This window comes from Myotis yumanensis, unplaced genomic scaffold (assembly GCF_028538775.1).
Source record: "Myotis yumanensis isolate MYYU_CA2020_CCGP unplaced genomic scaffold, mMyoYum1.0.hap1 SCAF_9, whole genome shotgun sequence".
NCBI lineage: Eukaryota > Metazoa > Chordata > Mammalia > Chiroptera > Vespertilionidae > Myotis > Myotis yumanensis.
In genome coordinates, this window is record NW_027223760.1 from 61,357,241 (window position 1) to 61,382,488 (window position 25,248).

Here is a 25,248-nt window from a genome sequence, read left to right on the forward strand (position 1 = left end):
ACATAGCATTACTAAAAATCTGTTTAAATTTATAACTTACATTCATACTTATTTGAAAAATCGAAAATAAAAACCTACTACACATCAAGCTGCACCTAATGATGAAAAACTTTATTCTGCATCAAGGTGTCTGGAAAATGAAGCTGCATTTGGGCACATTACAAATGAGGAATGATCCATATGCGGTGAGTACAAACTCAGTTACAGAATTATTTTCTAGCTATTACCAGATACTCCATTACCAATGCTTAATTGAAAGTAAAACATGATTTGCCACACTAAAAGGCTAGAAGTGAAATATGACAGAATTTAAACCAGCAGATATAAATGTAGCACCTATCTGTATTTTTAAAAAAACAACTCATCAAATATTGGCAAAATCAAATACTGAGGAAGAGTTCTGGCCATAAGCACATCTCACCTAAAAACCAACCCGAGAGCCAGTCCATGATTATTTTTTAAGCAATTTGCTGTTGGGGGTTGGGGGGGATTATGAATGCTAGATGAATTCAGTGACAAAAAGGGCACTTTTTGGCTAACACTACAAAATAAACTGGTTTTCTGAAAACATTTAGGAAAACATTTCAAGTCATTTCCAAAATGTCTGATACACCGATCATCAGAAAAACTTACCTAGTCTGTAGAAATTCATTTTGAAATACAAATGAGGCAAAATGATTTTTTAAAGGTTATTATATATGTCCTTCAGATCCATGTAATATGATGACTGTGATCCTTTTATGAACAAAAAGCAACACAAACAATTCTGAGAGCAGTGTGGTCTTGGAGACCACCCACACCCACATAATTGTATATACTGGGTTTTGCCATCAAGTTACAGAATGGGCAAATGAATTCAGGTCAAAAGTTTTATCACAGTCATTCGAATTATATTCCAAAAATTGTTTTCTTACAATAACTGGTTGCACAGAATGCAGAAATTCTGCTATATTTAATGTAATATTTTAGGTGGCCTTTCCTTTTTATCATTGTTTAAAAATCTTCAAAACAGCTTAGTGAGGCTCATGGCAGTGCCTGGCACATGCAGATATAGCTTTTTATGGCCTTTAAACACTCACACCATCTGACTGCCCCATTGGTCTTTGCAAGCAACTCTTTTGGGGTCTGCTCAAAGGGTAAACCAACTGCTCTGAGGTGGATTGGCAAACTAAGTATCCTGTAAGACAAGCTGGGGCTTGCTTTTTGCCAATCAGTTTCAAGTCCACAGGGGCTGCATATCTCCACTGATGCACTTTCTTTAGGTAGTGATAGTCAGAAGCACAAAGCAATTATGCACTCAATCACTTAGCCAAACAAAAACATTGACATCTCCTGAAGCCATTTAAACTAGCCATTCCAAAACTTCCTGTGACCACTTTGCTCTGTTAGTACCATCAAAAACTTTCCCTACCATAAACAAAAAAAATGAATGGTATTGCTGCTCTCCAAATATAGGCACTGCTCCATGTCACTGGACATTTATTGGATTTTCCAACTAAAAACTGTCAAAAAGCCTCAAAAACCTGAAATTAATTTTCCAGCTTTACTGTCACCAGCCTGAAGTAAAAAAATTTTTTTTCATTTATTTGCCTGTTAGCTAATTAAATTTTATTTTTTAAAAAACAGTTGGACTTTTATCTTTATAAAGTATATAAAAATTTCAAAAAAAAAACCCCACAAAATTTGCTTTCATTGCATTACTGAATACCTGAGGTAGTTGAGTAAAAATGCACATTTAATACCCCTGCCAACACCATTCAGCACTTCCCTTACGTTATTCATGTTAGTGTTAGATAAAAATAAAACACGTTTTTCTACGTTGATACCTTAACATTTAAGTTCTTATAATAATTCTATTCTCACTTAGGAGCAATCTATTTTTATTTGATGAATTTAGTGAGTGCATCATTAAGCCAATTTCTTGCATAAATGGGAAATATTAAGAAAAATTAGAAAATTTTTACACTGAAAATACAACAAAAGGGAAGTGCAGAGCTCCTCTTTTCCTCCCTCCCCCTTATTTTTTTTATCTTTTTAAAGCTGGGTGTCATACATTTCAGAGAGCATAAAGTATACATTCTCACAGAGACAGGAGTTCGAAAGTTGCCTGGTCCTCAGAAACAACTGGCTAGGTAAAAACTTGTGCATGTGATTCTGGATGGGGGGTCAGCCCGTCTGTTGGTTAAGCAATCTGTCTTTGGTTTGGCATCTGCCTCTGTGGTGGGCTGTTTCCTGAGCCTTTACTTCCGTCTTGACTGAGGTGGTCCACTTTGCAGAGCTCTCTGCTGTTGGTGCTGCTTTACCTGAGTCAGAATTTCCTGAATTTTTCTCTGGGCAACCTACAGAAGGAGAGAGTTTTGAAATTTCCACCTGATCAACGGTTACTCAAAGTTGGTTTACTTTCCCATTTCAAAAACTTCACACAGAAGTTTATTTGAAGATTAATTATCCATACTAATTAGTTTGCTAGTAGTCTCTAAAGTCACCTGCTAAAAGAAGAATTAAGTGTGTGGCACTAGAATCAATGGGCCCACCTGGAGGCATAGACACAGGGGTGTGACGGAGAGCTCAGTTTCTGGGGAAGGGGCCACGTCCATCTGTGAGGGTGGCAAAGAGATGGATGAGGAAGATAAGGCATTCCAGAAGAAGCATAAAAAGAAACTCAGGATAAGTGTTTCCAGGCCATTAGTGGAATTAAATCTGGCAAAAAGTGAGCTGGTCCTTGGGCCTGAGGCAATTCCATTTATTTTAACATCCGAATTCCCTGTTATAACATCTCTTGCCACCTATAAGCTAGAACAGGGGTCCTCAAACTACGGCCCATGGGCCACATGCGGCCCGCCGAAAACATTTATCCGGCCCGCCGGGTGTTTTTGCCGCCGCTGCCTGTCCTGCTTAGCAGCCGACTCGTCCCGGGCCCGCAGTGCACAAGTGTGGATTGTCTGAGGGACAGTGAACTGGCCCTCTGTTTAAAAAGTTTGAGGACCTCTGAGCTAGAACGAAGTGTTGTCTTGGAGCCTGTGGTACATTTAAGAAAAAACTTTTGTTAATAGTAATAATGCAGTGGCTCATCTCTTTAGTTCTTCTCACTTGGCCATTTTTAACTTAGCTATGAGATCACAGTAGACCCAGCCTAGAGTCCTATCAAAGTGTGTTCTTCAGTCTTTTTTCTATCCCGAATTCTGTACCCCCTGAAATTAAACCAACTCATTTGAAAATATAAATCAATTTAAAAAAATTTTTTTAAGTGTTTGGTACCCACAGGAAAATTGTTTCCATTTGGGAAAAAAGCATTAGAGCTTGCGTATCACATCAGAGCCCACTTGCCTGGCAAGCATAGAAGTGACCAGTTATTTTGACCACCACTTGATCATTCTCATCAGGCGTCTGGTCACGAGGGACAACAACTTCTGCACTAGATAAATTCTGGAGCTCATTCACCTGAAAAAGATAAATACAAATCATGTTAAGTTTTGTTTTGTTTTTTGTTACCATTTCCTGAGCACTTACTATGCCAAACACTAGCTATGGCTTTACAAATTTCACCCAATCCAGTAATGATTCTGTACAGTTAGTAATATTGTCCCCATTGCAAGATGATGAAAACTAAGGCTTAGCTAGGAAAGAAACTGAGTTGCCCAAAGTTACACAAGTGAATGACAGAACCAAATTCAAACCCTGAGAGTCTGCTTCCAAAGTGTACGCTTTCAATCACTTCAAAATTGTAAATAGCTTTGAAAATGACTTAGTTACATGCATTAAAACTGGGAAACAATTTTCGGTTATAGAGTTACAAGTTATAAAAGATGAAATTTTAAAAATTTTTTCTCATGTCACTGTGCAATAAAAATTAAAAGCTGAGTTATGTCAACAGAAAAATGTTGAATGCCCCTTATAAATGAGTTTTCTCACACAAAGTGGTCTGAAAGAGAGGCATTACTTTCACCAGTAGCTGACACCAACACTCAGGAGGAACAAAAGACAGTCTTCTCCGAACCTTGGCCCAGATGGTCCTGCTTTTTATAAATTAGCCAAAATTCAGGGACTTGGAACTCCTAAGTACCTTTCAACGCTCTCCCTTTCATACCACTGCACAGGTTTTGCTGAAGTACTTGCCGTTTTGCCTCCTTTTCCAATAACTCTGCCAGCAGCAAAGGATGGCACTCTGATATGAGCTTCAAGTTTCACCTCTTCTTTAGGACTAACAAAGTTTTCTTCTTTAATTTTTCCATAAATTCTTCCCTGAGCCTACAGATGAGAACATGGCCAATGAATCAGTGTTATTCACGTAGGAGACAAAAAGTTCTTTAACATTAAAGATTGCCCAAGTCTACGGAATAGTTCTTTGCCAGTGATACGTCTGCATTTGATAGACTGAAGACTGCATACGAGACTGAGAAGTTAGGAAGCCCGAGAAAAGGTTGACGGTAACTGCATGTCATAGATGAGTCAATTGAATGTTGATGAAAGAATGAACCTTTCTTTACACAACAGTTAAAGGCATTTGCTCTCCATCTGAAAGGTAAAACCTCTCCTCCACGCAATAAGTAATCATATCTTTCTGAGCAGAAGAGACTAGGGAAGAACTACAGAGCCAGCTGTGCTAGGCTCACAGGAAACCAGCTCTTGTCTAAATGGGCCAGTGAGAAACCTGCTGAGAGAAATAGTTTGTTTTTTCCTCTTAACCAGATGGTTTCTACTTTGAATAAGACTATAAAAAGTTAACATATACTTCTGATATTTACAGTCAGCACATCCTGTCACCTACTGCATACAACTAGAAGTTACACATAAGAAATCTCCCCTATGGTGTATAACCATTAATTTGCTCTGCTTTGTACCAAAGGAAAAAAGTCAGAGTTAAGTTTAATTGGACAAGAGTAATTAGAGAGACGATGAACTGGGGCTAACAGTTAATCCACGGAAAAGAGGAAAAGACATTTTAATTCAAGTTTATGGCTTCTCAGGGACAAGGAAAATTTGAGAACAAGTTTTCCAAGGCATATTAACCAGGCAGGTTTGTAAATTTCAGTATTAAGGGCTCACCTTCACATATGATAACGAGGCTTTGAGCAAATTCTCTTTCGGAAGACAGGTAAATCCAAAACCACTACAGAACTCTCAAAATTAAAACAAAGGCTTTGGTTTGTTTCTACTCTTTTTTTTTTTCTCAATTTAATTTATTGGGGTTACATTGGTCAGAAAAATTACGTTTCAAGTATACAATTCTACTAATTTTTATAAGATTGTATGTGTGCCAAACTGACCACAGTGGCTGGCAAGCAAGATCTCAAATTGCTCCTCTACTCTGTTCTTAGTCTTAGAAATTTCCATCGAGAAATTGTTTCTACTGAGTATTAGAAATACATTGAAGGGAGAAGCCAGGTTAGTGTTCCTGAAAAGAAGGCTTTCATATTCTCCACATCCATTCATTTGCTCCCTGTGCACAGACTCCAGAGCACATACCTTGAACTGGGCCTCTGGTGGCCCGGTTATAATCACCATCCTCACTTTCGCATCTGGGGCTTCAGCTGGAGCAATCTGGAACAGACCCATCAAGGGGTTATGACGGAAAGGTGACACAAACCAGCCTGACATTTGCACCTGACTTAGTGATACGTAGAAAGCCTTCCAGAAGGAAGTTATGAAGAGGCAATAATTAATGTGGGTTTATTAGTTACGGCTCCTGCCACACACTTGTCCTTACATTATGCCTGGTCCTAACGTAAAAGTCCGTTTGCAGCCCCTCCACTAATCCTCACTACATCCTGACGAGGTATTGCCTCTATACATATGGGCAGACGGAAGGCTGGAGCAGTTGCATTACCTGGCCCATGATCACACAGCTAATAGAGCTGGAGGGAGAGCTGGGTCTGTATCTCCACCGCCCATGCCCCTATCACTACACCATTGCTATTCAGAGTGTAGTCTTTGGTCCTCATGCATCAGCGCTCCCCAAGTGTCTTGTGTGAGCAAGAAACTGATAAATTCATAAATTTAGACAACTGGTAAATTCCCTTCAAGTATCGCACTGAGTACCATATGAAGTAAAGTAAACTCAGGACAGACTCTACCTTCGATTCCAAGTATGAGGTGTCAAGAAGACTCATGTTTCTGTAACTGACTGTATTTAAAGCTCCAGGGCAGCCACAGTTGGCAGAACAGTACCTTAATAGAAGCTCCTGCAAAGCGAGAAAGCTGTTTGATGTGCTGCCCCTGCTTGCCAATAATGGCACCGACAGATAAGGCTGGGATAAACAGATGAACAGTCTCCGTTTCTGATTGCTGTCGGGAAAGAAACACAGGACATTCATGCTTGTTGCATACAATCAGGCTATTATCGGTGGCATAGGGACGGGGGCTTCGCATACAGCAGGAATATCAGGACAGTTGGAAAACCACCGCAGTAAACTGACGTGAGTTTACCTAACACGTCGCGAAGATCTTATTTATATGCTCATCCTGAAAGCACTTGCATCTAAATTATCACTTCTGTACACAATTTTCTTTAAAATGTCACCAAATTATAGATTTAAAAGTTATATAAATGTTATAAAGTTTAAATGTATTGTAATAGAGGCACAGATTATATTTACAATGAAGATTCCCCCATCACTATATCCAAGGAAGATTCTAACAAGTAAATGAAGTTATGGGAATAAAATCACATCACAGAAAAGTCAAGAAAAAAATCCACTGTTCCTTCACCTTAACCTGACAGTTATTGCATTATATCTGAGGATACTACTTTAAAGACCTTCACCTGGCCAGGTGGTTCAGTTGGTTAGAGTGTTGTCCCATATACCAAAAAAAGGTGGGTTTGATTCCTGGTCCTGGCACATAGGATCCCTGGTAGGCGTGTACAGGAGGCAACCAATCAATGTGTCTCTCTCACATTGATGTCTCTCTTCCCCTCACCCCTTCCATTCTCTTAAAAAAAAAAAAAAAGAAAGAAAGAAAATACATACTCGGGTGAGGATTAACAAAAAATAAAAATCAATTTAAAAAAAACATGACCTGGCTGATGTGGCTCAGCTGGTTGGAGTGTCATCCCATGCAACAGAAGATCGTGGGTTCAATTCCCAATCAGGGCACATACCTAGGTTGCGGGTTCCACCTCCAGATGGGGCGTGTACAGAAGGCAACCAATCAATGTATCTCTCATGTCTATGTCTATATCTTCAAGTGAGCATTAAAATATATACCTTCATAAAGTCTGGTTTCCAATTTTTCACTAATTCATGTAAAAATCTTTAAACATAAATCTTGTGCCCTTGTACAAATGCTTCTAAAATTTTATGTAATAGAAATGCTGTATCAGAGCATAACCATTTAAAACTGACAGATATTTCCAAATTCTCCTGCTAATAAATGTATCTTGCAGTCAGTATATTAAGGGGGTATTTTAGTTTAAACCATGCCTTTCACACTTAGGAAAAACACAGCAATGTATGATTCTAGACCCCACACCTAGTTTTCTACAAATGAAAATCATCTTAACTCTGCTTATCTTGAGTTTGTTCCTTTATAGCCTCACCATGTACCTCATATTTCCTGTAAGAGAACCTAAAGTTCAACTCCAGGAAATATTCTTACTAAAAACCATTGGATTTTTCTCTGAGTACTGGATTTTGTTTCTTCAGCATCTGTCTAAATAGATGCACTATATTCTTTATAGCTTGGTATTTCTTTGGTATTCCCTATGTTCCCAGGATGTCATAACACACACAACACAGTTGTCAGCTAAATGAAGTCTTTTTTTGTAGCTCTAGAGCAGTGGTTCTCAACCTTCTGGCCCTTTAAATACAGTTCCTCATGTTATGACCCAACCATAATATTATTTTCCTTGGTACTTCATAACTGTAATGTTACTACTGTTATGAATCGTAATGTAAATATCTGATATGCAGGATGGTCTTAAGCGACCCCTGAGAAAGGGTCATTCAACCGCCAAAGGGGTCGCGATCCCACAGTTTGAGAACCGCTGCTCTAGAGCATTCTTAGAATAAACATCAGAAGACTGCCTTATCACTAAACTTTTTTTTTTTTTTTAAATCACTGCTGAAACCGGTTTGGCTCAGTGGATAGAGCGTCGGCCTGCGGACTGAAGGGTCCCAGGTTCGATTCCGGTCAAGGGCATGTACCTGGGTTGCGGGCACATCCCCAGTAGGAGATGTGCAGGAGGCAGCTGATCGATGTTTCTCTCTCATTGATGTTTCTGACTCTCTATCTCTCTCCCTTCCTCTCTGTAAAAAATCAATAAAATATATTAAAAAAAAAAAATCACAACTCTTGCCTGTGGAGGTTTGTAATAGGGGCTTGTCCTGCACAGCTTGGTCAGGTGACTACTATTGCTATCCATCAGTGAAGAACACCAAATAAAATTACTTCATCTCTATTTCTAAGTCATAAGAACCATGTCTTTTTTCGGAAAGCACCATACCTCAGCCTGCCAGTGTGTTAGGGAGTTAGCATACGCCATTTATTCTTGAGGGACCCTTTAATGCCTATCGTATTTTAATAACTAGATAGACCAACTGAATTAATGCTGACACTGACCATAAACTGTGTTCAATGTCAGCATCTATTACCAGCATTCTCCCGGAGCATGAGATGACACTCAACCAACTGAGGGAGACACTGGTCAGGACTTAACCAATTTTTCTTTTTTTTAAATAAAGCTAGGATCTAAAAATTTGTGTCACTGAGAACATCCATATCATGTTCTTTTGAATTATTTACTTTTTGAGGGGAGAGGAGTTTAAATGATCAGCCTAAATCTAAGGTGTAACTTGCCCAGATCTGTCCCACTGTCTTTTGCTGTGACTATAATTATTTGTTTTATGGGCCTTGTTCCAGTAAGATTTTATGCTGCTTACAAAGTACACATAACCTAAAAAGATAAAACAAAGGTGAAGAAATAAGAGCATAGGGACCTAACAGAAGAGATAAGATGAAGCCAGAAATGCTAGTACACAAATTCGACTCTCAGCTTCTTAGCAGCTAATTAAGAGAAGAAAAAAAATCAGTTGCATGATTTACCATGTCTATAAGAGAAAAACTTCATTTGCTTAGTAAACACTACTTTTCCTGTGACTAATCCCGGAGAGCGACTGATGAATGTCCTCAGAGGATGCAGGTAACAGGCATCATCCTTTGAGCATGAGACCAGCCAGCAGAGGTCCAGCATGTCTCAGCCTGGAAAGTACTGAAGACCACTGCTCGGAGGCAAAGACGATGTCATCAAAGCTCAAAGGCTGAACAAAAGGTAAACCATCTCTCCACAAGTGATGAAAGGTATCTATGCATTTGTTTTGTTGAGGTGTTGTGGGTTTAAGAGAAAAGTTGTGTAAAGTTTGGAAAAGGAATGGTGGTCAGTAGAGAAGGTCCAAAGGACCAAAACCGAAGAGTAAGAAGGGGCAAAGACCTGAAGAAAGAATCAGTATGTAGACAGAAATGTGTTCTGCACAGGATGAAAACAGCAGCAGAACCTGTCAAATATAAAAGGCATCCCAGGAAAGCAGACTGAGCACCCCAGGAGGTGGTGCCCAGTCTGACAGTGACGTGTCCTCTTGGCACCGTAATAAAACGTTGACTCATCAGATATCTTGATGAAGACATTTCTGAACATCGCCCAGTACCCTTTGCTCCAATTCCATATCCACCAGGCATCTCCCTGACCCTAAATTATTTTTAAAGGAAATTTTCCTCTGAGACTATAAGGACCTCACATAAACATCCTGCCCCCTTGACAATCATGACACTGGCTCTCTGGTACAAAGCAGTCTTATGTGGGATTCAGCATATTAAGCCATGTTTTCAGGACTCGGGCCGTAAGATAAGCAGATAACTTCATGTTTACTTACAAAACTAAAACCAGAACAATGGGTATGATAAGCCTCTTCCACCTGTGAATTCAAGTCTCTTGAGATGGAGCTTGAAAAAACTCATCAGCATTGCCCTTGCTCTTACACACACTGCCTTTAAGTTAATGTTAGCTGCATTATCTCGGACCCTTTTTCCTAAACCTTCAGAGGTGAAGGATATTCACAGGACACAAGCTGCTTCCCAGTGGATTTCTGCCAGATGCCTATCGACAGAACTTCCTTTGGAGTTGTTGGCAGACTCTGTGTTAGAGCTAAAAAAAACAAAAGAACAAAGCTGCTCAACTGAAAGTTTGCATAACTGGTGCAGTCTGCCCATGAGTAATTCCTAATCATCTATGATACAAGAATGAGCAAACAGTAAGGTTAAGTGTATTTACTTTGTGGGGAACAGAACCTAAGACATGACAAAGGCATGGAGACGTGCATGCCAGCCAACAAGAGCAGCCTGCAGGAACCTGGAGGAACGCCAGTGTTTTCCTTGGGCTTGTAAAATAGATACTTCTGAGTTTCTTTGTTTTGTTTGAATGGATTTTGGTCTGGAACTGGAATTGAGTTTACTCAACTCCATGACCTAAAAAGAGTATTGAAATCTTTAAAAAAGTGTGTGTGTGGGGGGGGGGGGGGGCAAAGAAACTTTCCCCCCATAAGAAGTTATCAGGGCCTCTTGGAGGTAATTTATGTGTGCAAGGAATTATTTACTTTGAAATTGTTTACTGACGAAAGAGCTGTACCCATAGCAAGAAATCCTCAGAAGGACTAAGAGATTCCACCAAACAGTCATCTGATCTAAAAATTCCTTTCAACTCATATTTTGTTTCTTGAAGAGCACCTTAAACTAGCTAAGACCTAAGGAACTGCTCACCTTTCTTGCCTCTTCCATAAGCAGGAAGTTAGCAATTTTAAGATGATGCTATTATTTGGAGACTTTTGGGAAGACTCCAAAGGCACTACCAAAATTAAGACAACAGCACTTGATCTAACTTCTGCCAACTCCAAAGCAAGCTGCCAACACTGTCAAGCTATGGATGTTGCTGTGTGGGTGATGCTTGTGCCAACTCCAGCTCTTGCTCTGCTCACTAGCTGCCAATTGCCTCTTCCCTACTGTTTGAGCATTTCTGAAAGGAGCATTTCCTGTCATTTATAAACTCGAAGTTTGCCAATTAAGTACTGCATGAGCCAGCTGCTAGGCGGAACTGCAGACTTTTTGTCTGTTGGAGGAACCAACTCCATGGCTCTATGGGAATAATCAACCTGGCAGGTTCCAGGGAGAAGAGTATGAACAGAGGCAAGGAATTTATCCAAAGACAAGCTGCATCCATTCTATCATGTTACAAAGCAGAAGTGAGGAAACGGAGGGGGGAAAGAAAATGAACCAACTGTAAAAGAAAGAGGAAGCACTACATAAAAAGTCAGATTCTTTGAAACATTTTGTCATCAAAACCTACTCCTTGCCAGGCAATATACACTTGAAGTAAAAGCAGAGATGTACTGCTAACTCCAGGGCATCAAGGAGCAGCAGGCTTCTCCACAGCAGTGGTGGCTCATGGCTGTGGTAAATGCCTGCCAGCCTTTCACTCCAGCCTGCGTTTAAAAAATATCCCAGACCTTCCATATTATGTTCTTCAGAAGAAGAAAAACGAAGCCAAAGGGAATAAAAGGACTGCAGGAAGCAATGGCAAGCAAAAAGATAAAGCTTTGGTAAATTTCACTATTGCCTTTAAAAACAGTAGTCGGTGTATTTGTTTCAAAAAGTGGTGACCACTTAGTGATTTGGGTTTAGAAAAAGAACAGTCTACTAATAATACAGTAAAGGCATAGCTATTCCAACTAAGTATTCCTCCCCCGTGAAGTTATATCCTAAAACAAAACTGACAAGGAATTGTTCTCTCAAACGTTAAGCCAAAAAATTCCCTGACAGTTATTTGGAAGTAGACTTTACATTAATTGGTATCCAGAGACAGTAAGATTCTCTGAAAATGGTGTTTTCCCTTTATTCGATGAAAATAATCTGCAGGAGTGGAACTAGAACATGGAATTTTCTCCTCCAGAATTAATTTAGTCTCCTGGTTTGGGGGGAGGGGCGGGTAGAGCGGTGGGAGGACCTTAAAAGTTTACCTCCTCCCTTCCAAGCGCTGAGAGATCCCTTTAACATGCCATACTGCTAAGTCCAGGATGCAAATAGCCATCCCTGACACCTGCTCATCTCTTTAGTTGTAGACTCAGTTTCCCAGCTTCTCTTGGAGGTTGAAATGGACAGGTATTATGTTCTAGCAAACAGGACACCAATGGATGTGTGGAAAGCTACCTTCAGGCAGCCTCTTTAAATGAGGTGACTTCAAATTCTGATCCTTCATCCTTGCTGGCTGGAATCAGACTCAATGGTTGGAGCCTGAGCGATCACCCTGGACCAGGAGACGGTGTGCTAAGCCAACAGGCGGCCGGCCCTAGATGATATAGCAGAACTACCACCAGAACTACTTGGATTATCTGCCCTCCGACTCTTCTCTTAAAAAAGGAAAAATTCATTTTAACTACATTTTTTTCACTCCAAACACACAGCCAAACTAATCCCGATGATATAGCATGCCAAAATCTAGAAGCATGAAAACAGACATATGGCAGCATCCCACAGACAGCTTTGGCCTGGTAGTTGCCTATGGGTTGGAATGACAGGTGGTGAGAGAAAAGAGGGGGCGTGGGGTGGGAAGTTTTCTCACTATGCTCTAAAGTAAAGCCTCAAACAAGTTAGAAAGAGGGACATACGAGTGGTGTTTATGCTTATCCTAAATATTGTCTCCCACGCATTAGTCTTGATAGGAGATACACTTTTCCAACATTTAAGTCCACCCTCCACAGACTAGTAAACATTCTTTCCAGAACAGCAGTTCCTGACAATGAATGGGCAACAAAAAGCTCCTGAGGACCCTTACAAAACCACAAGCTCTGAGCCTCCATCTACTCCAACTGAGATTCTGATTCATTTAAGTCCAAGGTGGGGCACAGTTAAGAAACAGGGCAGCTGTTGTGAGTTAACCTTGGCTACACAGGGGAGTCATCTATGGCGTTTTCCAAAATAATAATGCCTAGGTCTCACCTCCACTCCCTACCCTGTGCCTGGGGAAGGGGGGGATTCTAATTCAAAAGGTCTGCGAAGTTCTAATGTAATTAACAAAAACACATACACACACCCTTAACATATGGATCAGAGGAAGCTGTATTTCATAGAAGACTGTCAACTAATGAATGTAAAAGAAGACATTAAGGCAGTCACATGCTTTGGGCAAATGTCAGCAATGGATATTCAACCCACTGCTGTGAAAGACACACAATCCCAAAGTACTACTGATTACTTCTTAATCACAATTGGGAAAGGTATTTTTATAATGAAAAAATCAAACAGACCTGGCCTTGATCATATGATCAAACTTAACATGACCAATAACGAGACACTGACATCACTTGTTTCCCATTGGGACAAGATATTCCTGCCTCAATAAAAGGTCTAATCTGAGGCAGTCAATCAAATCCAAATTAGGAGATATTCTCTAAAACCATTAGCCTGGATTTGTCAATACCAAAAGGAAGAAAAAAGCGAGGCACTGAAGGTGAGTACTGTTAAAAAAAGGGGAGGACTAAAGATATGACAATTAAATGCAATGCATGATCCTTGATTGGGTTCTTTATTGAAAAGAGATATAGAGAACATTGTTGGGGTAACTATGGAAATTTAGACATGGCCTGCATGTTAAATAGTGTTCTGTCAAATTTCTGAAGAGTGATGATGATATTGTAGTTAACATCAAGGAGAATGTACTTGAGAAAAGTTCAAAATAGTGTGATGTTCTCATTAATAATCACCTATAATGACAAAGTTTGTAAAAATATATACCAAATATATGAGAGGACTGTCCACAGATGTGCTTGTGAGAGGAAAAGGCAATTGCAAAAGCAAAGATTTCTTCCATTTTGAAGAAAAAGGTCGATTACAAAAATACATCTCCTTTCCATTTTCTACTTCTATGGCTAATTCCTGCACATTCTTTGAGGTCCAAGATGAATAGAGAGAGGAGTTAGCAGTAGACACAATCTGTCAACCTTCCCAGCTGAGTGGACAGATTTGCCTTTCTTCTTAGCACTTAATGTGCTAGGTGGTACCTGGTACACCAATGTCATCAGAAATGTTCGGTTCAAAGTTGGGGATTCCATGTTATCACTGCCTAGAATACACGTAGAGTAAAACGCCCATTGGAATTTTTCAGAGAACATGGGTTGCTAAGACTCCACATTTTATCCCTTTAAGAGTGAGAATGTCTTTTCCGGCCCTTGAACCACCAGGCCATACGGGTTCTGAGCTCTTGCCCTCTGAAGTGTTTGTGCCTTCCGGCTGGCAGCCTCTGCATCTTTTCCTGTTCTCATTGGCTGCTTCTAATTGCACCTACTTGGTTTTTTTCAATATATATGTATATTATTTTTATTTGTATTGATTTCAGAGAGAAAGGGAGCGGAGAGAGAGAGCTAGAAACATCAATAATGAGAATCATTGATCAGCTGCCTCCTGCATGCCCCCTATTGGGGATCGAGCCCGTAACCCAGGCATATGCACGTGACCGGAATCAAACCCAGGACCCTTCAGTCCGCAGGCTGATGATGCTCTATCCACTGAGCAAAACTGGCTAGGGCAGCACCTACTTGATTTTGTTTTAAAGTCTCAGGAGAACCAAAGACCACAATTTAAAAAAGATCATTGACCTCCTTCTCCCATTCTTAAAATAAAATTGCTACTCGTTTAAGTCACTCAGACATTTCAAATTATAAAAGTGCTTCAGAAGTATAAGTTCTTAATATGATCTCCCTCCTCTTAAAACAATTTTTTTAACAACATAGAAACCCAATACACAAAACTGTATAATCAGAAAACGGATTATATCCAACGAATATTCATATTCTTTTATTTGAATGCTTAAAAAATAGATACCTAGCAATTAAATTTAGGAATTCTTGCTACTGAAGTATAGATGATGATGATGTCCAAGAATGTTCTGACATGCTACCACTCGTAGTATGAAAGGCTTTACTGACTGGAACATGACATGCAACCAGCAGAGAGAAACAGAATTAGGAACAGAGAAGTTAGGTGACTTACCCAAAGAGAAAGCTGGTTAGGGCAACTAGCAGAAGTGGAGGTTAGAGGAGAGCTTCTGCAACATAGAGTTACTTTGATTCGGCTCCTAGTAGCTTTCAATAAATGTAATTTTATACAGAACTGTCAGGGACACATCTGCCCTAACCTCAGCCATATGACAAATGCACCTTTTTGTAGTCAAGATTGTAGGAAGCCTATCAGAGGTCAGTCCATATACTCTCAAATTCCCACTCCAACTTTTCACATTATTGAATTCTTTAAACACTAGAAGTGTGTGACCTAAAAACAGAGCCTTTCGAGATTACTCATCTAGTTCAGTTTCTTCACTGTTCAGATTAGAAGAACCCAAAGCGAAGAAGAGACTGACCTATGGTGACACCAACCCAGGGCAGAGCTGGGCTAGACCTGGGCTTTCACCTGCAGGGCTCCTTCCCCTACCCCGGTTAACATCAAGGTCAAATACATCAGCTACTTCCACCACCTTTGGCTGTAGTGGACAGTTTCACTTAAGGCACAGTGAGTCTGTTCACACGACATGGAGCTGGGACTCTGAGGCCTATCCTTAGATTGATGGGCTTTGTCATACTGTTTCCAAGCCCAAACATGTGGGAGTGGCAGATAAGTTGCAGGGAAGATGCAAATGCTGCTGACAGTCAAGGCAGAAACACACCCTAAGAAGAAAGCAAAAGATACGCACACCCAACAGTGGAGGTTTCAGGGAATTCCATTCTTAAAGAGAAAATATGGACAACCTCAGCGACCTGTGTTCTCTGTAGAATACCAGTGGCATTTCACTGTACCCATATTCTAGGCAAAGTGATAGTGGAACCCCCAACCTATTTCACCCAGACATGTCCCTGAATTAGCACAGGAGATACCACTCAAAACGTTATATGATAAAAAGAAAGCCAAACAGGAAGGGAGAGATACAAAAACAAAAGCATGAAGGAAGACCCTAGAACGTTGTTAATTTTATTTCACATGATTGTCTACCCCCAATTATAATTGATAATATAAATTACTTTCAAAAAGAATTACTGGATAAGGTGTCTACTATGCTGCAATTATTTTCATACTATCACTGGTCTCCTCTTTCTGACCTCAGGAAAAATGCTATTCTTAAAAAGTAAATATAAAAATAAGGTTTATTTCTTAACTAGAGGCCCGGTGCACAAAATTCGTGCACTGGGGGGGGGGGGGGGGTTTCCCCTCAGCCCAGCCTGTACTCTCTAGCAGTCTGGGAGCCCTCGGGGATGTCTGACTGATGGGGAACGGGCCTAAGCTGTCAGTCGTACATCCTTAGCGCTGCCGTGGAGACAGGAGAGGCTCCCGCCACCTTCGCTGCACTCGCTAGCAGTGAGCCTGGCTTCTGGCTGAGCAGTGCTCCCCCTGTGTGAGCACACTGACCACCAGGGGGCAGCTCCTGTGTTGAGCATCTGCCCCTTGGTGGTCAGTGCACATCAAAGTGACTGGTCATCGCCAGGACCGGTTTGGCTCAGTGGATAGAGCGTCGGCCTGCGGACTGAGGGGTCCCAGGTTCGATTCCGGTCAAGGGCATGTACCTGGGTTGCGGGCACATCCCCAGTGGGAGATGTGCAGGAGGCAGCTGGTCGATGTTTCTCTCTCATCGATGTTTCTAACTCTCTATCTCTCTCCCTTCCTCTCTGTAAAAAATCAATAAAATATATTAAAAAAAAAAAAGTGACTGGTCATTTCGCCATTCGGTCGATTTGCACATTAGCCTTTTATTATATAGGATAACCTGTTTACAAAATAAAAGCTATTTAACATTTGCACACAAAACTGAGTTCATAGTTTTAAAAAGTACAAACACTCAAAATGAAAAAGTCCAGTTTTTACTGATCTTCCAAAGCAATTAACTTCCAGATAAAGTTAAACATGAAGGAAGACTTTAAAAAATCCTTTACTTCAATATTTAAAAATAAGTAACCTCTTCCCCCCTCTGCAAAGTCTCAAACTTTTGACCTTTGAAAGCGCATGCTGACAACTGTGCCAGCCACCCCAAAGCCCCAGTAATAAGTCCTGTGTCTACAAGGAACAGAAAAGATGGTCCTATTGACTGGAACCAGAAAGCATGTGCTGGCTCTACACTAATTCCAGATCACATGGGAACCAGGTTTTACGTTGAGATTTCCCCCAAACAGCTCACATCACACCACTCAAAGGCAGCAATGCTCCCCCACTCAACCATAAAGAAAGCCGAGGTGCATCGTCTTACCTCAAACTGTGGGTAAGGGGGAGTCATGGCTGCAGGGGGCCCTGAGGTGGGAGGTGGCATCCCTGAAGTGGGCGGGAACAGACCCAAGGCATTCAGGTTTAACCCAGGAATTAAATGTGCTTGAAGCTGCAATGGTAAAATTAAAAAGATCATGTATAAGTGAGTATACATGACAATATTCAGATTGTGACCTCTTGTCTAGTTAAAATCATCTGACACAAAAATTTTAGAACAAAGCAGATGTTTCCTGTGACCACACTTGAGCAGATAGTTTATATCTGTTTATATTCTTGGTATTTAAAATCCGTGTGCTTGTTTGCCGCCTCCTTGATCTGAAGCCACACGGAGTTTCTCAGGGCTGGGACGCAGCCTTCCTGTCCTTCAGGGCAGCTCGCAGAGCTCAAAGACGCACCGTATACTGTAGCACAAGGTACAGGCAGACAAAACCGTGCACCCGTTGAAGAAGTAAGCGAACAAGATTTGTTCACTGAAAAGCAAACCAGATATAGAGAATGAGCTATTAAGAGATCTTTACTTCCGGATAAAATTTGGAGTCATGGGTCTAAAGGCCTAAAACAAAGTCAAGGCCTTTGGAAATCAGGTCCTCTGCATGTAGCTCCCACAACTAGACTTACCCTGGAAGGGGCATTTGTTTTGGTTTAATTTATAAGGGCTGAGGCAGGGAGGTGGCGATCAGAGCTGAGACTTGTGCGTACTTGAGAATCCTTTTAAAAGGCCTATAGAGTTGGATTTACTCCCAGTTAACTCGCACATTTGGATGAGCAGTGACAATGTGAAGGTAGGAAGGCAGTCAAGTGGACTAAAGTGATTAGCATTCTAAGCTCCCCTCACAAAGGTGATAACATCTTTACATTTCCCTTCTGTTAGGTGTAATGTTTCAGATGACAGGCCCAATTGAGGACAATCTTTTTTTCAATCATTTACGTTAAAATTGAAGATGAACTTTACAAATGTTACATCGTGAGCACCATTCCATCCATTAAGGAACGTCAACAATTCACTATGTTCTAGTCGCTACACAGATTATTTTTATCTCCAAGGAACCAAGTTTTAAATTTATATTCATAACAGTAGTTTTACATGCACTGTTATCTACTGTAATTCTAACAGGCATGCAATGTAGGCAGTAGCCTCATTTTACAGATGAGGAAACGGATGCTCAGAAAGACCAAATTAAGTTGTCCAAGAAAACAGAGCTGCAGTTAATACACAGGTGAACTGGAATTCAAACACAATTCACATACCTCTACTGTACTAATTTCCTTCAAATTAACGTTGTGCAGGAGATAATAACCTTTTTAAGGAAAGTATTAGTCTTACCTCACAGATAAGGGAGCTAAGTCTCAAAGACTAAATACTTTGCCAAAATCACAGAGATAGCCAAGCCTACTGTCAGAGCCCATGTTTTCCAGGGCACTTCCCTACGGTGCTAAAAACCAATGAGAACCTAATCTAATGACAACACCATTAAAGAAATCAATATTAATGCAATTGAAAATATCTTTTAACTTCATCAAAATAAAGACACGCCCTTGGTATTAAAACTAACATTCATAGAAGCAATATCGTTTTCGTAAGACTCCCTGATTTTCTTCATTATCTCTTCCTCAGCTTTGGCACATGTTTCCACGCTGCCTTTCACTGTGATGGTGCGCTCCGGATTATACAGCGTCAATTCCTGCAATCTGCAGATTGAAAACGGAGGGAGAGAAAGAGAACGGAAATTATGGGAGGAAGATATAGTAACAGTTCAGCCACAGATGGCAATTAACACCCAAATGAGGGGGCTGGCGAGTTGTAAAAGTGGGCGGTTAGACATGATGAAAAAGGAGTGAGCCTCAAAAGACACAAATCCAAGAACTGTAAAGCCAGAGGAGAGAAAACACTTCCCCTCCCACCTTCTCAATAAAAATCCCTGGGTGCACGTAGTTCAATTAAATTCGTGGTTTAAACACAGTGTGCTTCTTAGCCACTTAAGGTTGAACCACTTTCATAATTTACCAGTAAAATGTAAAGTACATGATTGGAAGGATATAGTTTTAGCAGAAACCAAGAACCAGATGCACATAACCTTTAATGAGTATGTTCCCAGTCTGCACTGACCAGTTCTAGGCATAAGTGGCATTCTCCAGCAATTGCATTTTCTGGGTCACCAGGCAAAGAATAAACATGGAAATGTTTCAAAAGGCAAGCCAGAGCTCACATGTATATACTTCCTCTTTGCCAGTAAGCTTAGAATTTAGATAAAGTACGCTGGAGGAAATCATGTAACTCAACCCGTCTTTTTATTTTGTTTTTTACTTTTTAATTTTATGTTTTATTTTTCAAAACATTTTTCAATCCATTTTGACTACATAAATTTTTTTAAAAGGGTCCCTGGATGACCATTTAGAAAAGTAAAAAATGAGAATGCTGCAGCAATATTCAGAAACTCCCTGCTCGACCCAGGTCCTGCCGAAGCTTCCAAGCCTTCCGATGATATGAGGCATCGACGCCTGAGCCAGTCCCATGGAAAGTAAGGACGCAGAGTGGGAGGATATGGCCTATTGGTACGGCTCTCCTTCAGATTCCCAGAGTTACAATTCTCATTTTCACAACTAGCAGAATACCGTATGCTAAACTTGAGACAGATGAACAGGGTATTATTCCTTTTTTTCTCCAACTTGCTAAAAATGTAAACATCGACATACTATTTGTCTTAGACTGTTTAAAGAAGTGTATTTCTCATCTCCATTTTCAACCCACCTTGCCCCTGCCAACCTTTTATATTACAATTTTCAAAATAGCTGCTTCTAGAATAGCTTTTAAGATCTTTCCCCCCACTTAAAACCCTCCCTTTTCTGAGCATAAACATCAAGAAAGGGTAGGATCATGCATTATATTTACCACTTAGTGGGTTTTTTATTTCTTTACAGTCAGGCAGGACCGTCCTCCTTCCTTTCCACCTCCTGCTTTGAGAATTCCCTGCTACACACACCCAGTGCTCAGCTCTCCTTAGTCCATCCGCCTCTTCCCACCTTATCTTTTTTCTGATACTCAGATGGGAACTAGGGACAGTCACGCTCAGAAAAAGGAAAACCTCTCCAAATCATTCCAGAGACTGTGGCCCCAGGTGTGGTACCAGCCTCCAGGATGACCCCTCCCCACACTGAATAGTAAGAGCGGCTGCGACTTCTGAGGCTGTGTTATAAAGACACTGCCGCTTCCGTCCTGCTCTCGGATCATTCATACTGGCAGGAGGCAGCCCTGGCAGGAGACAGCTGCCATGTCTCGTGTCCCAGGGACACCCGAGCAACCTGTGGAGCGGCCCCTGTGGTGAGGAGCTGAGGCCTCACACCACCAGCCAGCACTGACTTGCCGGCAACATGAGAGCTGAGCAATACCACAGCTGAGCTGCTCCTGAATCCCTGACCCACAGAGACTTGGTGACCCACAAACCTTTCCCACTGTCATAAGCTCTCATACGCTGGGATATTGTCTTACACATCCATGGGTAATAACCTGGGTTCTCTCTAGGCACTTGGGGAATATAGGTCAGCAAACCTGACCAACGCCAGCTAGGAAATACAAATGTACAGCTTTCGTGCCCCTGCCTCTTTGGTGGGATGAGAGAATCTTTCGATGTGGGTTAGAGACAGACAGCAGACAGTGGACTGAGTTTGAGAAACGAAGTATAAGCAGGGCGGTGCCGGCTGGCTCGGCCAGATGGGACAGGCTATGCCTCAACATGAAACTCCAGTGAAACACAGCGCTTGAAATTTTCTTATTCAAAAGCAAGCAAGGCAGCACTTACGGAGATATCGTGATTTTAGTGTCTGTGTCTTGCTCGATTTTTTTAAGATTTCTTCCTTCCTTACCAATAAGACGGCCTACAAAGTTATTATGGGCTAAAATCTTCAAGGGAAGCTCTTCTGTGCTGTAAATAAATATAAAAAAAAAAAAAAAAGGCCATGAAATTGGGGCAAGTAACCCTGCTCTCGGGGAAAAAGAGAATATTTGTTCATTAAACATTTACTTCCTACCCACCACTTAGGAAGCATGATGCCAGGAGAGTTTGAACTGCCGACCATCAGCCACATTCTAGCCATGCATGAACGGGGTAAAATCATTAATATGTATCTGGATAGAAGTTAATTTTTAAAAACGGTTTCCTTTTATTCATCACAGGGACTACCTTCCAATGATGGATTTTGTTTAGCTTTGAAAACAGCTCCTACTCAAATTCCTGTTCCTAAACCCCCAACCCCAGAACACAGTGAACAAATGCAAATAGTATGATTTTAGTATAAATGTCAAACTCCATACCTGGCAACACAGGCACAGTTTAGACAAGGAAACAAGGAACTCAGCGGTGTCACACTCTGGGGAAGAGTGTGAGAGCGGGGGGTGGGGAGGTTCCACATTTCATTTGCACTTTTCTGAATTTCCCAAACACATACCATTGTTTGTTTGTTTTATTTTTTAAATATATTTTATTGATTTTTTAAGGGAGAGGGATAGAGAGTTAGAAACATGGATGGGAGAGAAACATCGATCAGCTGCCTTCTGCACACCTCCTACTGGGGATGTGCCCGCAACCAAGGTACATGCCCTCGACCGGAATCGAACCTGGGACCCTTGAGTCCGCAGGCCGACGCTCTATCCACTGAGCCAAACTGGTTAGGGCCACATACCATTGTTTATAAACGTCATTGGGCCTGGCTGGTGTGGCTCAGTGGTTGAGCATTGACCTCTGAACCAGGAGGTCATGTCGTAATTCCAGTCAGGGCACATGCCCAGGGTTCGAGCTCAATCCCCAGTAGGGGGCATGCAGGAGGCAGCTGATCAATGATTCTCACTGATGTTTCTACCTCTCTCTCCCTCATTTCCTCTTTCTGAAATCAATAAAAATATATGTATTAAAATTGTTTTAAAATAAAAAAATAAAAACATGCCCTAGCCAGTTTGGCTCAGTGGATAGAGCGTTGGCCTGCGGACAGAAGGGTCCCAGGTTTGATTCTGGCCAAGGGCACATACCCAGGTTGCGAGCTCAATCCCCAGTGTATGGCGTGCAGGAGGCAGCCAATCAATGATTCTCTCATCTATCTCCCATCTCTCTCTCTCCCTTCCTCTCTGAAATCAATAACAATATATTTTAAATAAATAAATAAAAACACCATTGGGGTTTTGGGTGGTGGGCCTTTTCTTTATTGTTCTCTATACCAAAAAAAAAAAAGAATTAGAATCTTATAATATAGCACCATATAACTAACCTTATAACTAAAATATATTTAATATATTTAAAGGTCCCTACAAATTAAATGCTGTATTAGGTCCCAGGCTAACTCCAGCACCTTACTCTGGATTCTGTTCTATACCCAGCACTGCGCTGAAGACTGAATATAGCACAAAACCCAACCTCCATTCAAAGTTCCTGTGGGAAAGATAGTTAAGACTTCCAACCTGGAATATCCAAATAAATCCCCTGCTTATCTCAGCACAGGATTAGGGCTCCCACCTCAGGGAGCTCAAAGCCCTGTGGTGGGTAAATCCAGGGGTGCTCCTGGACTCCAGGTGGGCTTATGTCCCCCAGCCACCTTCTACAGCTGGACTGTCCTCACTAATGCCACTCACCCCACAGCCAAACAAAAGGAAAATATGTTAAGGACCTAGGCTTTACACCAAATCAACATGCCAACCCCCGGGCCTCCTGGGGCAGCAGCTCCCGGGGTTTGTTGGCAATCCCCAAGAACCGTGTCAATTCAAAGCAAAACAGCACGGACATCAACCTTTCCATGGGTTCATCCTCATTACTCACAATTTTATGTCTTGGGCCTCCTTATGCATAATCTCCAGAATAGACTTACAAGCCGCAGAGGTGCCTTCCGGGGTAGAGAGGATAGTAATGGACTTCTCAGCAGCGCCTGCGTTCTCTTTACGGTGGACATCGATCCTTAGGGTGCGTGAAAGGAGAGGAAAGCGAGGCTGTGAGGCACGCATTCACAGAGCTTTACAATGACCACACCCAAGTCAGAGCTCTCGGCAAGAGATGAGTCACTTCCCTCAAGAGCATAAGCTCCCGATACACTGTCAATGGGATGCCTTAGAGATGGATTTTAATTCCGGGAACACTCCCCTCTCTCCTTACTCTGACCCAGCAGGGACCTGGTTTCATTCTGCCCAAGCTGCACCTGCTTCAGGCTCCCTTTCCGATGGCACAGAATAAGCGTCTCCCATCGGAGCGCCTCGTCCAGACAAAGGTTTTCTTCTCTGCTCGGAACCACACAGGACCTGGACCGCATGCCAAGAGGGCGGAGCTGGAGTCCCACAAACCAGACGGAACTCTTACTCCATGGTTTGCTCTCGCTGTCCATCGGATGAGCACATTTCACTCGCCCGTTTCCTTTTGCAAAGCTCACCCTGTATTTTGCCTCCTTCACAGAGGAAAGTCCACAACAAAACCTGAAGAGAAGGCAATTCAACTTCAAAGAAAAGCAAATGGCCAATTAATGCAATGTGTCAAACCTCACCAGTAATTATATACACACCAGTTAAAATAAGGTGTATTTTCTTCCAGACCTGCAATTATTTTGAGAGATAAAATTAAGTATTGGCAAGAGGACGGGGACGCTGGGCACACCCACACTTTTGGTGGGAATGTAGAACACCCCTGCAGGACCTATCAAAGCTAAAAAGCTTATCAACTTTGACTCAAGAATTCTACTTCTTGTAACATCTCCAGAGGCCGTCCCACAGGTGTGTCGAGAGAGTGTTTTCACCGTCAGCACTGCTGTGGTGAAAGGGAAACTCTTTGCTGTGGAAACTGTCCTGCACACTGCAGTGCTCGGCAGCATCCCTGGCTCAACCCACCAGATGCCTTAGCTCATCCCTCGTCCAGTTGTGCTGAGCAACAATGTCTCCAGACACTGCACGTGTCCACGGGGCCGAGCGGGTCCCCCTGGGTGAAAGCCACCAGCACAGAAACGCTCACTGCAGCATGATTTGTAGCAGAAAGAACATTGGGATTATCTTTAAAAGCTCACCAGGAAGAGATGATTAAATAGGAGTATATCCGACCTAGGGGGGTGGGTAGGGGCTGGGAGGAGGAGGATGGAGGGGGGAAGATGGGAGATATCTGTAATACTATCAACAATAAAAAAATATAATTTAAAAAAAAAGAAAAACTTCAGCATCAGGTAAATTAAACAAACAAACAAATAAATAATGAATGTATATCCGTATCAGAGAGACGTTTAAAAACATGTGGTATAATTACAAATACCAACATTATGAGAGTCCCTGACCTTCTGTGAAAAAATACAATTCATACCATAAGATTTCTCCTTTAAAGCTATACTTGTTAGTAGATACCAGGAACAAATCCTATAAAGATACAACCCCAACTTAACAATGGCTACCAGAGGGGGTGACATGAAGGGTCACCCCCTTTTTTTGTTGTTTTTTTTTCTCATTTGCATACGTGTTCATTTTGAATTAAATACAAAAATAAGTCTGCTGTTGTTGAAAAGATACAAGAAAGAAAATCAACCATCCAAAAAACGGGGTTCAGTGAAAATGAGACCTTCGTGAGTCCTTCTGGCCCCTCGGACACTAGAAGACAGAGCTGTGCAATTCCCCGTCGTGAGAACGGCCACTTCACCTTGCCAGTAAAATCGAGGTTTGGATTTCATTTTCCTAAATGTTGGCTGAAAACTGAAGACATATTTCAGAAGCAAAACCTATTGCTAAAAATAAGGGCAATGCAGAAATGAAACAAGTAAGAGCTAACTCGAAATAACTAATTAAAACAGCGCCTTAGACAGCAGTCTCCATCTCAGGCACCATTTTTCCAGCCACTATTTCAGAAATCCCCAGTCACCTCCAGCATTGCTTATCTTCTAGGAGGGGACACGGCAGACTCCCTCCTTCCAGGGCACGTCCGCCCGCTCACTGTGCTTGGGATCAGTAGACTCCGATCC

The 25,248-nt window shown here is 41.6% G+C and overlaps 1 protein-coding gene across 2 annotated transcripts in view; it reads right to left on the reverse strand.

The window, feature by feature from the left end:
* Positions 1-90: 90 nt before the first annotated feature.
* Positions 91-25,248, reverse strand: part of IGF2BP3 (insulin like growth factor 2 mRNA binding protein 3) — a 109,845-nt gene continuing 84,687 nt past the window's right edge. Inside the window, exons 7-15 of one of the 2 annotated variants that reach the window (XM_070424429.1) lie at positions 23,088-23,222; positions 21,084-21,206; positions 18,840-18,975; positions 17,270-17,395; positions 6,169-6,285; positions 5,467-5,541; positions 4,117-4,248; positions 3,328-3,441; positions 91-2,339 (exon numbers count right to left, since the gene is read on the reverse strand). In XM_070424429.1, coding sequence (XP_070280530.1) covers positions 2,241-2,339; positions 3,328-3,441; positions 4,117-4,248; positions 5,467-5,541; positions 6,169-6,285; positions 17,270-17,395; positions 18,840-18,975; positions 21,084-21,206; positions 23,088-23,222 — 1,057 coding nt within the window. In that variant the 3' untranslated portion in view covers positions 91-2,240. The remainder of the gene's footprint in view (positions 2,340-3,327; positions 3,442-4,116; positions 4,249-5,466; positions 5,542-6,168; positions 6,286-17,269; positions 17,396-18,839; positions 18,976-21,083; positions 21,207-23,087; positions 23,223-25,248) is intronic. The other variant, XM_070424430.1, reaches the window with a different exon arrangement.